The sequence below is a fragment of the Peromyscus leucopus genome, chromosome 23, assembly GCF_004664715.2.
Source record: "Peromyscus leucopus breed LL Stock chromosome 23, UCI_PerLeu_2.1, whole genome shotgun sequence".
NCBI classification, from domain to species: Eukaryota; Metazoa; Chordata; class Mammalia; order Rodentia; family Cricetidae; genus Peromyscus; species Peromyscus leucopus.
In genome coordinates, this window is record NC_051082.1 from 15,264,951 (window position 1) to 15,278,566 (window position 13,616).

The window sequence follows — 13,616 nt, forward strand, 5'->3', positions numbered from 1 at the left end:
AGGCAGTGGCTATTACAGCATACAGTCTTTTTCAGTGAGCTCCCAAAACTTTGCTGCCTTCCTGAGTTCTCCCAGACAGGATCTAGTCTGTATTCCCCTGGAGGAAGATTAAACAGCCGTCACAATTTACCAAAAGGGAATCACGGCCAGTTAGTGACAGCCTGGCGTGGACCAGGCCCCTTAATTAATCAAAGGGGTGGAGTTTGCATCTTTGTACCCCCAGAAATGCCCATTTATAACATAAGCATACAGTGAAGTACCCATTCTGTTCTCTGCTCTCTGGGGCTGGTGTATTCTTTCAAACCTTCATTTTATACTCCACCGCCTTTTTTACTCACTCTGTAGACCAGGCTGGCCGCATAATCACAGAGGCCCCGTGCCTCTGGCTCCCAAGTGCTGGCATTAAAGATGTGTGCTGCCATGCTTGCGCTCATGCTCATTTTTTAAGTTAAATTTTATGTGTTTGTGTATGTGTACATGTGCAAGCCACAGCTCGAAATAAAAGGTCAGAGTCCTCCCTCTCCTTCCATCATGTGGGTCCAAGCCTTGAACTCAGGTCATCAAGCTTGGCATCATTGCTGGCCCTCATACCCATTTTTTTTAAAAAAACATGGTCATGTATTAGGTGCTCTGCTAGGCATGGAGAGCAGGATGATGGTTAACACAAGGCCACCTTGACCTCCGGCAACTCAGAAATCTCACGAGCAGATGCATTACTTGTAAAAGCCATAGGAACTCCAGTATCATCGAGTCAGTGGCGTGCTTGTCAGAGCGCACTGGCTCGAAACGGGGCAGGTGGGAGACCACATCCTGACAGCATCATTTTGCAATTGTGAGAGCCGGGACTGAACTTGGGTGCTGTGAAGATAAGCCCTTTTCTTGGTCTGTAAAGATGAAATGCGATCCTGCAATCCTGATGACTGGATGGTGAGCACCACACCTAGCACACTAATGCCTCTGTTTACTAAAAAGAATGGGCGTGTTTGATAATGACAGGCCACTGTGGGAGGTGTGCTATACCCAGTGGGAGCTGTGACCTCGTGTGTGTGTGTGTGTGTGTGTGTGTGTGTGTGTGTGTGTGTGTGTGTGTGTGTGTGAAAATTACAGGATAACTGCTTTGGTCCCCTGTGAGAAAAAGTCTGAGAAACAGCTGGCACAGAGCAAAACAGCGCCTTCTTTTTTATTTTTATTTGAAACCATGGCCGTTTAGTGAATTGCTGAGGATTAGGAACTAGATAATACATATAAAGGGTTTAGCCCCGTACCTGACAAATATCGGCTGCTGTTGTTACTCTATCGTTATTCGGGCGAAGAAGCTTTTCATTGATTGGTATTAGATAAAGCACGGCTAATCTCGGTGTCGGAGAGGGCCTTGTCCAACTCTGAAATGTTCAGTGGATGTCAGCACAGTAAGGAACGGGCAATGGCAAAGAAACTGTCCCCCGGGGTCCTCAGAGAGCTTCATCTAACCTGGGAGACGATGGTCAGGCGTCTGACTCAAGGTAGCGTTTCCTCTGACAGGTCGTTGAAGCTTCATCTCAAAAAGCAAGGGGGCTGGAGGGATGGCTGGGCTCAACTAAAAAGACAAAGAAGCCTGGCTGTGCGGCTTACCCACCGACCAGACTCAAGGAGACCCAGTTTGTTCCGGTTCCGTGTCTCCCCACCCAACCCCCCCACCCGCCACCCCGAGGTTGTAGAGGGAGACCCAGAATGAGGAAGGTACGGTGGGGCACAACTAATTTTTCCTCAGATTGGGAGGCGAGAAGAGGGTATGTAGCGGGGCTAAGGGGGGATTTGGTTTGTCAGGGGGCGGGGTGTGTTGGGAAGTCCTGGGGAGCTAGAGGTGTGCAAGGAGATGTGCAAGGAGATGTGCAAGGGGCATTCCCCGTGAGTCCCCGGGGACAAAGCAGGTGCAGAGTCTTGGGGCTCAGGGCGTCCCCGGGGGACCAGAGGGGTGCTGGGTAGGGCGTCCCAGGGGACCAGAGGGGTGCAGGGCAGAACGTCCTGGGTGACAGAGGGGTGCAGGGCAGGGTGTCCCGGGAGTCCTAAGGGACCCAGGTGGGTGCAGGGCAGGGTATCCCTGGAATCCTAGGGTTGATGTGGGGATGCAGGGGGGCGGGGCACGCCAGGAGTCCTGGGGACCGGGGGGGGGGGGCGGCGGGGGGCGGAGCGTGCGGAGCCGGGGAGGGCGGGGCGCCGGTTGGACGGGCCCGAGTGACTGGCGGGAGGGGCGGCGGCTCCTCCCCGCGTGGCGCGGCGCGCGGCCTCCGGGTGCCTAGGCTCGGGGCCGCGGGCGGTGACGCCTCATTCTCGCGGAGCCGGGCCGGGGACACGGTCGGACGGCGGCGACATGAACAGCATCAAGAACGTGCCGGCGCGGGTGCTGAGCCGCAGGCCGGGCCACAGCCTGGAGGCCGAGCGCGAGCAGTTCGACAAGACGCAGGCGAGCGCGGGCGCGGGCAGGGCGGGCAGGGCGGGCAGGGCGGCAGGGCGAGCGGCGGCGGCGGCGGCGGTGGTGCGGGGCCCTCGGTAGGCTCGGCCCTGCGCGGACGGTTGCGGGTTCCGCGGCCCGGGCGGCGCAGGTGACCGGAAGCCGCGCTGCCGCCGCCGCCGCCGCCGGGCCGGGCTTCGGGGATGCGGACGCGGCCCAGGTGCGCACGGCCGGCCGCGCGGGGCCCGGGGCGCCCTCGCGCCCTGCCCGGCGCCTTCCCGGGGAAGCGCCCGGCTCCCTTTTGCTGTTTCCACGGCCGCACAGTTGGCTGATGATCTGCTGGGGGAAAAGTTTTCACGGATGTCGCCAGACTTGTTGGCCCGCGCGGGGGCCCACTTATAAATAGGCTGCCACCCCCTCGTTAAACACCGGCGCCTGACAGACGGAAACTTCCCAGGCTCCTTCCTGCGCTCCCACGCGCCGCTCCTCTCCCGGGAGAGGGCCCGACCTGAGAAGGTGGCGTGGAAAATTAAATAATGCCCTGGTGCGCCCTCATTCACGCATGGGTTCTGGGTTCTAGGACCCACGGTGCAGGTGTGGCTTTGTCTATTTTTTTTTTCTTGGACAGGGTCTCATGTAGCCCCACGCTAGCCTTGAACTCCTAATCCCCGCCGCCGCTTCCACCTCCCAAATGCTGCTATGGTGGCCATCCACCACCACGTCTGGCTCCCTCCTTTTGGTTTTACAAACTCTGCCCTGTCTTGGGTGGACGCGCAGTGGGGAGGGGGATGGTCACTACTTGATTATTTGCTAGATAGACTAAGCCAGCCAAGACCGAAATGGCAGCGTTTTCTGTTTAAGCTTTAACAATAAAGGAAGCCAAAGACTCCTCCCACCTGAGTCTGAAGCAGGTTGCTGATATTTGCATTTGTGGGTGCCACTGGCGAGTTCCCCCCCACCCCCCTTGGTCAGATCAGAGAGCAAGGACTCCTGCGGTTGCTTTCAAAACAAGTTAGCACAAGCGGTTTCGTTTTGAAATAGGAGAAAACGTGAGATCTAACCTTTGTGCTTCTGATGGACTATGATAGTAATAAACTTCAGGACTCGAGTGAACCGTGCCTGCCAAGTGTCAGTACCAACCTGGCTTGCAAATGATTATTGTATCCATGTGAGCTCCATCTGGTCCAGCCTGGATCACCCATCATGAAAAACAAACATGGCGTTTGATGTGAAGTCATTAATACATAATTAATTGTGCTAGTAGACTTGCAGAGCCTAGGGAGATGGACGGCTGGCACTGAGAATCTGGGTGTTATCAGGACCCTGATTTATTCCATGAGTTTTAGAATTGACCCCCTGCTTTTGAGCAGGTGCAGAGAAAGCTCTGATTTTAGCTGCAGGAAGAGATGGGGGAGGAGATGGGATTTTAAAGGTCAAGTTCATTGATCTTCCGCTTTAATGATTATGTCAAGGGTAACCTTCCTGAATGTCAGGGGGACAGAGCCACATGTGGTAGGTGGTTGGTTTGTAAGTGAGGTGGTACTTTTGACTTGGCTTTGTCCATTTTTAAAACTTTTAGTGCGTTTGTTTATTGTGTGCGTGCACACTTAAGCGCCACAGCCCATGAGTGGACGTCAGAGGACAACATGCAGGCTTCCTCTCCTCTCACCCTGTGTGTTCCAGGAATCAAATCCAGGTTGTCTGGTTTATCCGCAGGCGCCTTTACCTGCTTGAGCCATCTTGCCTGCCCTCCTTGAGTTTTTGAGGGATTGAAGGGATTGCTCACGAAGCGTAACTTTGTACTGAGGAGTCTCATGGGGCTCACCCACTCCAGAGCAACTTTTTCACAGGAGAGAGAGAGAGCCTGAGCCCGGCATCCGGCTATGTGTCTTCACGGTGACTTAGTGAGGGATGTAAGAATGAGAGTTTGTAAGTGGTTAATATTTAATTAGATCATTCCCAGAAATATCGAGCAAGCCGCCAGCCTGGCTCCTTGCAAGTTAGGCCTAGAGAGAGCCCTGGTTACCGCTTCCGCGTCTCCGTTGGGATAGAAAAAAGCACATCCAGTACTAGGAGCTGCTTCCCTTTGGAACACACCGCCTGTCTTGACATTGACTGTGGCAGGGTGGCGGCCATGGGGCAGCTAGCTTGGAAGTGAAATCCTCAGCAACCTGGCAGTCTCTCCTCCGGGCTCCTGGGGCCCGGAGGAAGAGGAATGCTTACTTGTTTGCTCTGTGGACAGGACACGCCCTGTTTTGCACAGAACTCTGTGGTTACCTCTCAGGAGTGTCGAGGGAGGCAGTCATCCTTCCATTGGCAGCTGGCGCTTGCATTATGAGCTTCGGACCCCGGTGGCGTGTCCCAGAGACCGTCCGCCCAGCCCCATGACTGTAGTCCCTTCGCGGATAAGACCCCTTTTCAAAATGTCGCGTTTTGAATATAAAATGCTGCGCAGCTCATTGTACCTGTAGTCTGAATCCCAGACCTTTAAAAAGACGGCGTGACTTCTTAGAGCATACTCGTGGACAGGGTAGATCTGATCTCTCTCGTCTGTGTTAAGGGCAAGTGGTCTGACTACAGAGCCTGCTTTTTCTGCCGAAAGCAGGGCTGGTTCTGTGTTTCTGGAAGAGTGTACTCGTGAGATACTGGGAGGTAGGTTGAGTCACGTCCCTGCAAAGATGACCGCAGCCTAACTCAATGTATTATTTGCGTAACTCCGATTGCAGATGGAATCAGTTGCTCACCCACTGACCTTGAGATGGGAGGTTAGTATGAGTCACCAGGTGGGCCCTATGTAGCAAGGGTCCCTAAATGGAGACGAGGGAAGCAGGAGCGGCAGGTGGTCCCAGTGACACGAGATGACACTCTGCTGGCTGCACGCAGCGTTGAAAGAGCCGACAGTTAAGGAATAATACCATCCTTTATAAACCGGAGAAGGCAGGGAAACAGATTTTGCCCTAGAACCTCCAGAAAGAAACGCAACCCTTTAACCCTGTGATACCCATTCCAGGGGCCGGGAAGGTAGTTCAGTGCATAGACTACTTGCCCAGCATGCATGAACCCATGTGGTTGATCCCCAGCACCACAGAGCTCTATCATGGTGGTGCATGCCTGTAACCCCAGGATTTGGGGGTGGGGGACAGAGCAAGAGGATTAAATGTTCAAAGTCATCCTTGCCTGCAGGGCCAGTGCATGGGCTATGAGAACATTCCAGACTTCTGGACTGCGGAACTGTGAAATGTATCCGAGCTGCTTACTAAAACTGTAGCAATTTGTTATAGCAGCCAAGAGGGGCTTATACACACTATACAGTAAACACAAGTGGTGCCTAGGACATAGTAACGGCTCAGCAAATAGTTGGCTGACTGTTCTCCTGTCTGTCCACCCCCAGAGTTCAAAATCTGGGACCTCCTGAAAGAAGTAGGCCATCTTTGAAGCACACCATGACCCACGCTGCAACTAGAAGCTGTGAACATCCTGATTGTATCTTCCTTTCTGTGGGAAAACACATCGCCCTTTTCATTTGCTTCTCTGAGCCATGATTTACCCACAGCATGCAGAGACAGAGGGAGGGGCCTTTCTCAGGTCGGGATCCGAGAAACCCTTTAATCATAGTGCACGGTTCAATCCAGGGAAACACTGGCTTCAGAGGTGAAAGGGTCAGGGGTGAGGCGTGCCCACTGGGGAGCCAGGGGCTGAGGCAGCAGCAAATGGAAATGGTTCATACCTTTGGTTTTCCAGGTCAGTGACACATCTCAGTAGCCCCCGAGGGACCAAAATCTTGTAAAGATTAACATTTATTGACAAGTCATGACTTCCGGGTGCAGCTGCTCCATACGGCAGCACAGCTGAGTTCCATGCAGAAGAGAAGCCAGGCGTATGATACATTGTAGGTCATCTTCTGGCTTCTAGAACAAGGTAACAGGCAGGTGAAGTTAGTTTGGGTTGTATCTTTGACTTCGAGCACATGTCCTGAATCAGTCCCTCTTAACACCGGATTACTGTTAAGTATGAATGGGGTATTTCTCATTTTGCTCATCCACGGAGTCAGCCTTTCGGGCATTCAGCAGCTGCCTGTGTGAGAATCGGCCAGACCTCAGTGATGGCAAATGGGGGTGATTTGGCAAGGCGGTGGAGCCCCCAGGCATTGCTAGCATGTGGATTTTTCTCAGCCAGGTGATTCTCAGAACCTAATTAGTAGAGGCAGGCCACCGGAGCGAGCAGGTGTCCGGAACCTGCCCTAGGTTTCTGGCAGTTCTGGAAAGCAGTTCTAGAAAGCAGTTCTGGAAAGCAGTTCTCAAGTTCCGGGATCCTTTCAGATCCCGTGCTATACGTGGGGCTGTCACTCACTCAGCCCTGGTCTGCTCAGAGCTCAGGGTGCTGCTCGTCAAAGCTCAGCCGCAGAGCGCTTGCCTACACTTGAGAAGCCCCAGTTTGATTCCAAGCCCTGCAGAAGGGGGAGGAGTGTGATTATAACATGTTACTTACATGCTTGCACACTCAACATATTTATAACAATAGGAAAAAAAAAAAACAGCCCCAGAGTTGGAGAAGAGCCCTAACCCACATGGTGGATGGCCAAACCCCCCAGCTCTGTCCAGCTGTTATAATTGGTACTGGCTGAGGCCTTGGGGGCTGAAGTGGTCTGCCCTCCGTCCACTGTGTCCCCAGGAGCAGGCAGATGCAGTGTCACCACAGCTGGCAGAGTGAGAGGAGACAAAGTCAGGAAGGGAAGAACAGGCTGGGCTCACAAACGCTTTAAAAAACCTCCGAATGATTTGAACCCAGACCAGCCGTCCTTAAAGACCCTCACAGTGCACCCAGGTGGGCTGGGGCCAGACTGAGGCTGCCAGAGTTCTGAAGTCCCCTCTCCCGGGCCGAGCAATCCTAAGGGACACTTGCTGTCAAGGTGGGACGGGACTGGGCTGCCCGTTCTTCGCCCTTCTTCCTGCCTTTGCTCCTCTGCACCCCTGGGACACACTGGCAGGGCACGCCCACTACCTCTCTCCACCTAGTCCTAGAATCGGGGTGTGCAGAGGGAGAGGAAAGAGTCACCACTGTATCCCCTCCCCCGGGGAGAAGGGGCATCAGCTTTGACAAGTGTGCCAAGAAGTTAAGAACGTGGGTCACTGCTCTGTGCCTCTGTTTCCCCACTTTCAAGACAATAATAATCACACAGTCCTGCCCCGATGGAGTAGCTGTCGGCATGTGCAGGGGTGGAGCAAATGTGGAAGCAGTTGGATTGTATGCAGGAAAGCAGGCAGGACTGAAGGAAGAGGAAGTGTCCCTGTGTCCCAAGTATAGCCAGCCGTGAGGGGACAACCGAGTCAGACTGCTGGACAGAGGGACAGCTGGGTAGTGCCTGGAGGGTGGTGCATGGGGCACCATCCCTTCAAGAACGAGTGTCTGGTGTACACCTTTTATAGACCATCCAGCACAGGCCTAGCCATCCCTGTGGAGATGTGGTCTGCCATACGGGTTCCCGGGAGTATGGGGTAGAGGCAGCTTGGGACTCCCTGCAGACCTGTCCCCTTTCTGAATGGGGTAGCAGCTCCTCCCTGACCCAGCTCCGAGGCCAGTGTCCAGCTGCTGCTGTACAGGAGCCCTGTGAATGAAACCCAGCCGGTCACTTGATCCTAGCAGCTGGGTCCCTGCCGGCCGTGAGTGGAAACCCTATGGGTGTAGGTCTGATTGGCAAGGGATGGGGAAAGTCAGCTGGCTAACCTGAGACGCCTGGCCAGCCTGGAACTGCCTTGGCCAGCCTGGCTGTACTGGCCAGCCTGGCCCCTCCTCTCCTCCACCTGGGAACCCCTATTCATTTCAGGGCTAACTCGAGTATCACCTTGGTCATGACGCCATCTGCCTTCCTCTGCCCAAGCTTTTCTTCCCTTTGTCCCTCTGGTTCTGATGGCATAATGTGTGGTGTCTTCTAGCTCCTCTGTATAAGTGACCTGGCAGAAATGAAGATATTCTAGACTCGTGGTTCTCCACCTTCCTAATACTGCAACATACAGTTCCTCACGTTGTGGTGACCCCCCCAACCATAAAATTATTGTCGTTGCTGCTCATAACTGTCATTTTGCTAGCGTTATGAGTCGTGATGTACATATCTGATATGCAGGGTATCTGATATGTGTCCCCAAAGGGGTCATAGTCCACATGTTGAGGACTGCTGTTCTAGAGAGACACACCTCTTCGCTTGGACTGTTGAACCAATGGACCCCAAGAAATGGGGGTCTCCCCCGGAATCTGACACCGGCAGAAGGGAAAGGCTGAGAGCAGGAAGGGGGACTTGTCTCCTGAGGGGATTGTCGGTTCTGAGACCTGCAGCCCAGCCTGTGGGGGTCAGCGGGGCGTCCTCACAGGGTCCGCTGGGATGTTCCTGGCCATGGCTCTCTGTTTAAACTTTAATCTGACTGCAGAACCCTGAAAGTGGACTTGAGGGGGTCATTAGATCTTTGCCCCTCTTCCCAGTGTGGCCACGTTGACTAAATCTTCCTTTTTTGCTTTGTACTGTTAATTTGGCTGTTTTCATTGGCTTCTGGAAGACAGGTCACTGAACAAGTTCGGTGACGTGGACACGTCACAGCCAGCCTGCCGAGCAGGAAGAAGTGGCCGCTGTGGGGTTGGGTATGTGTTTCCTTCCAGGGTCAGCTGCTGTTCAGATACGCCCACCGCCATACCTGAGATCCTCAAGTGGGGACCGTGTGACCTCCTTAGGGCTCCACTGAGCCTCATAGGAAGGACAGCCTTGGGAACTGGTAAGCCCGAGAGGTCCTGGCCTCCATGGCCCACAGCACCATACTGGATTGAGCAAGCCCATGGAGGAGGACATTAGTCCCGGCAGGACTTTTTTCTTGGTCTTGCTACGTAACCATAAGCCGCCAACTGCAGTAGGTTCGGCTGCCTGGGTGTGACTCAGTCCTCTGGCTTGTGGGACAGTCAGGTCTGTGTTGACATCACCAGTACCTTGGGAACAAAACCGCCCAGCTGCCTCCCTGTCCGTCTAGATTTTGGCACAGCAGAGGTCTGACTCAGGACCACATCTTTCTCTCTCTCTTCCGCCCACCAAGTCTGGAGCTGGGGTGGCAATGGGTTGGGCCATGAATTTGTCAATAGTGACCATGGACAGATTCTTTCCCGGGACTTTCATGCTGTCCTTCGAGGTGTGGACTGTGCAGAGTCATGCCTGTGTTTCCTGAATGGTGGGATGATGGGGAGGCCAGGAGCGAAGGGACAGGAGACTTGCGTGAAGAGGGGCGCAGTTGAATGAACCAGGACCAGTCGCTGCTGACTTCCTGTCTGCTGAAGTGACCCGGCCTTCGGTCTCTTCGCTGCTTTGCACGTGGCCCCTTCTTCGCTTCCTCAGCTACAGAACTCCTGTGTTTGTGGTCATCAATGGCCTTTGAGGTAGCAAAAGTGTTTGAATGAGAGCACTCTGTCCTCCAAGCCAGTCTTTGGAATCACAGAGCAAAATAATTCACCGCCCTGCCAACAGCCCTGAGCCCGGGCTCTTGAGGAACCTGCCTGTCCCTGCCAACTGCTGCTGTTAGGCCTCGTGATAACCACACAAGGAGGCTTCAGTTGATTCATTTCAGGGGAGATTTTAAAAATAGAAATTGTTTTAAAGCTACCTTAATAATTAACTCTAGCGGCTCAGTTATTAGCTGGAGAAAGACACTTCCTTGAAGTTACCCAGGGCTTAGGTCTGAAAGAGCTTGTGTCTCAAGTGCCCCCTCTGACACGTGTCCAATAAAGATTTATTGACTGTCCTGGAGACGCCACAGAGGGGAAGATGTATGGTCGTTGCTCAGTGTCTAGGGCAGTGGTTCTCAGCCTTCCTAATGCTGTGACCCTTTAATACAGTTCCTCATGTTGTGGTAACTCCCAACCGTACAGTTATTTTCACTGCTACTTCATGACTGTGATTTTGCTACTGTAATGGATTGTAATGTCAATATCTGATATACAGGATATCTGATATGCGACCCCCTGTGAAGGAGTCATTTGACATCCCCCCCCAAAGGGGTTGCGACCCATAGGTTGAGAACCACTGGTCTAGGGAGTTAGGTCCAGAACCTCTGAAAATATCAGGATCTGAGGGACCTGTTGACACACATCTTTAATCCCAGCATTCAGGAGGCAGATCTCTGTGAGTTCTAGGCCAAGCCTGGTCTACATAGTGAGTTCCAGGCTAGCCAGGGCTACGCAGTGAGACCCTGTCTCAAAACAAACACACCAGAATCCATAGATGTTCAAGTTCCTTGTATAAATGTGCAGTTTTCACATATGTGGTTTATACACATCCACTCACATGATTTAAATCATGGACCTGATATCAATTACACAACATGATCTGGTATCCTCTGTTGCTCAGGGACTTATGGGACAGAGGCTGGGTGTGGGCAGTCCAAATGCAGAGTTTTCTCCTTGAATATTTTAATTGGCATTTGGTCAAATCTATTGAGTATGAAATTCATGGATGGGGTGCCTGTGTGTTCATGGAATTGGAGACAGAGTGTAAGTGATAATCTAACAAGACACTTTCAGATGTGAAATTAAACAGGATACAGCCAGGCATGGGGGCGCACACCTTTAATGCCTGCACTGGGAGGTAGAGGCAGGCGGATCTCTGTGAGTTCCTGGCTAGTCATAGGCTCTCAAAAACAAAACCAAAAAAATCCAGGATGTCTTACAGCCTAGTTAGAGTAGCTATGGACAGGCCACCAAGAGGCTCAGAAGTGTGACGGGAGAGTCATAGAGACGCATTTGACAGTGCTGTGCGTTGATTGGGTTTTCCTTCCGCTTGCTGGGGATGGAGCCCAAGGCCGCGTGCGTGCGTGCGTGCGTGCGTGCGTGCTGGACAGGAGCTCTTGTCTAGAGCTGCTGTGTCTTCACTTTCAAGGAGGCCCCAGAGTTCTCTGCTTCACAGCTGGGGGAGCTAAAGTCAAGGCACAGGACTAAAGCAGTGTCTGCGGTGTGTTAGGGGCACCCAGCTGAGGTGCTGCAGCCAACAGCAGAGAAACTGGGTGAAAGGAGCCACCTGTCTTGGGTGTGTGGGCTCCCGGAAAAGCAGGTGGCGAATCCAGTCCACCTTTATTCTGGGCCCACTGGGCTGTAGGTTGCAGAACATGGGGCTGACACTATGAGCACTGTCTGAGGAGTCCCACAACCCCCTTGCCAACCCCACCATGGCTCCTCCGTGTGCTGGATGGCCACAGGGGGTGGTGTGTTAGCACTGAATGCACAGCCAGTCTCTCACCCAGAGCACCTCACTCCCATGTGCTCATGTAGACAGTGTCTCCTCTGCTGAGACAGGACCCTCTAGATGCCTGCGGGGACCCCTGTAGGTCATGGTCCAGTGGGCTTCACCGGACCCGCTCTTCATGGCATCTCTTTTTTCTGAGACAGGAAGAATGGCGTTGTCGTGGATACGCAGGGCAGGTACACCCCGAGGACTTGGGCTCCCCTGGGCTGTTGTCCAACTTGGACATGAGATTGAAGCTGCTATGAGGATCCAAGGTAGGGAGGCGAAGGGCAGGTCCAGCGTTAAGAGTACAGCACCAAGGCGTGAGACGGGGTGTGTGTGTGTGTGTCCGTGTGTGTGTGTCCCCGTGTGTGTGTCCGTGTGTGTGTCCTGGCTCCATCTGTCTGCCTGTCCACCCAGGCTAGCCCTTTATCACCCATGTCTTAAACAATCCCACAGTCCAGAATCCATGTCCTGATTTTAGTCAGGCCAGGTCCTCTGTGCTTGGGGAGCCTGGGAAGCTTGATTTCGGAGTGGGCTGAAAGGACACCCACATGGAAGCTTCTTCCTGAACTGTCCCTTCAGAGAACCGGAGAGGCTGCCTCTGTCATTCTCCAGAACCAGGGGCCTGGGAGTGAGACTTGCCAACCACTTGGAGCCGAGGGACAGTGGGCAGACGCTCTGCCCTCCCCTGTAGCTGTTCCCATGAGAGTCTCAGACATGACCACACGAGGGTTGTCCTGTTGTGATGTGTGGATGCTTAGGTAGGTACAGGCCTGGGTAGAGTGACACAGTGTGTTTTACTTTTGTGACCTGGGGTAAGTGGCTGACTCTCGAAGCCTCAGTGTCCTTCTGAAGACCTGGTGAGGTACCTTGGCCAAGCCCTTGGCACAGGGATGGAATCCTTATGGTACTGGGACCTGGTTGCTGGCCCTGTGGCACATGGTGTGGGTTCTTTGAGCTTGGCTGCGTTGGCGAGTCTGTCTCGGGGCTGGGAGGCCTTTATCCTCCCATGGGCCTGTGTGGCTGCCCTGCGCTTCCTCCATCCGCCGCCCTCCCGAGGGTCAGTCCTCAGTCCGTCCTGCTGCCGGCACCGAATGGAGCAGGATGCAGATACCCCGTCAGCGACTGCTGGTTCCTGGGGCATAGGCGTGGTCCACACGCCCACCCTCTGCCATGTCTGCTGACCGCCATCTTCCTCTGCAGGTCCCCTAGCAATTTCCAGGCATCTCACAGTCGCCATGGAGTCCATTATTGCCATTTCCTCCAGAACTGTCCCCTCGCTGACTGAGGGGGCCAGGCAGAAGTGGGCAATGGGGCCAAGCATGTGGCGCACCCCTCTAATCCCAGCACTTGAGAGGCAGAGACAAGTGGATCTCTGAGTTCAAAGCTAGCTTGGTCTATATAGTGACCAGCAAGGGCTACATAGTGAGACAGACAGAGAGAGAGGAGAGAGGGAGAGAGAGAGAGACAGAGACAGAGACGGAGAGAGACACACAGAGAGAAACAGGAAGGGAGAGGGAGAGAGAAAGAGAGAGAGAAAGGGAGAGAGAAAGAGAGAGAGAAAGGGAGAGAGAAAGAGAGAGAGAAAGGGAGAGAGATCCCCTCCTGTATCTCTGGGATCCCCAGGTGCACGCTTCCTCTTCACTCAATTGTATGGCAATGGCTCTTCTTGGCTTCCTGAGGAGGCAAACAGGACTCGGGTGGGTTGCCCTTCCCTGAGGTCTCTCCAGAGTGGTGGACCCTGAGAGCTAGGAGGGATCACCTTTGCCTGAGTGCAGCTGCTGCTGCTCCTGATGGACCAGGATGATAGAAGAATGTTCTGGGCCAGGGATTCCCTCCTCCCTCCCCTTTAACTTTGCGGTTTTCCACCTGCTGAGTGAGGGTGAGGGTGATCTGGTTCCAGAACCCCAAGTTTCACTGAGGTCAGACCATATC

At 53.8% G+C, this 13,616-nt stretch overlaps 1 protein-coding gene across 2 annotated transcripts in view; it reads left to right on the forward strand.

The window, feature by feature from the left end:
- Positions 1 to 2,231: 2,231 nt before the first annotated feature.
- Positions 2,232 to 13,616, forward strand: part of Hip1r (huntingtin interacting protein 1 related) — a 30,564-nt gene continuing 19,179 nt past the window's right edge. Inside the window, exon 1 of one of the 2 annotated variants that reach the window (XR_005089912.1) lies at positions 2,232 to 2,443. Coding sequence is in view for 1 of the 2 variants with exons in the window: in XM_028885826.2 (XP_028741659.1) it covers positions 2,351 to 2,443 (93 nt within the window). In the remaining variant the exon portion in view is untranslated. The remainder of the gene's footprint in view (positions 2,444 to 13,616) is intronic. The other variant, XM_028885826.2, reaches the window with a different exon arrangement.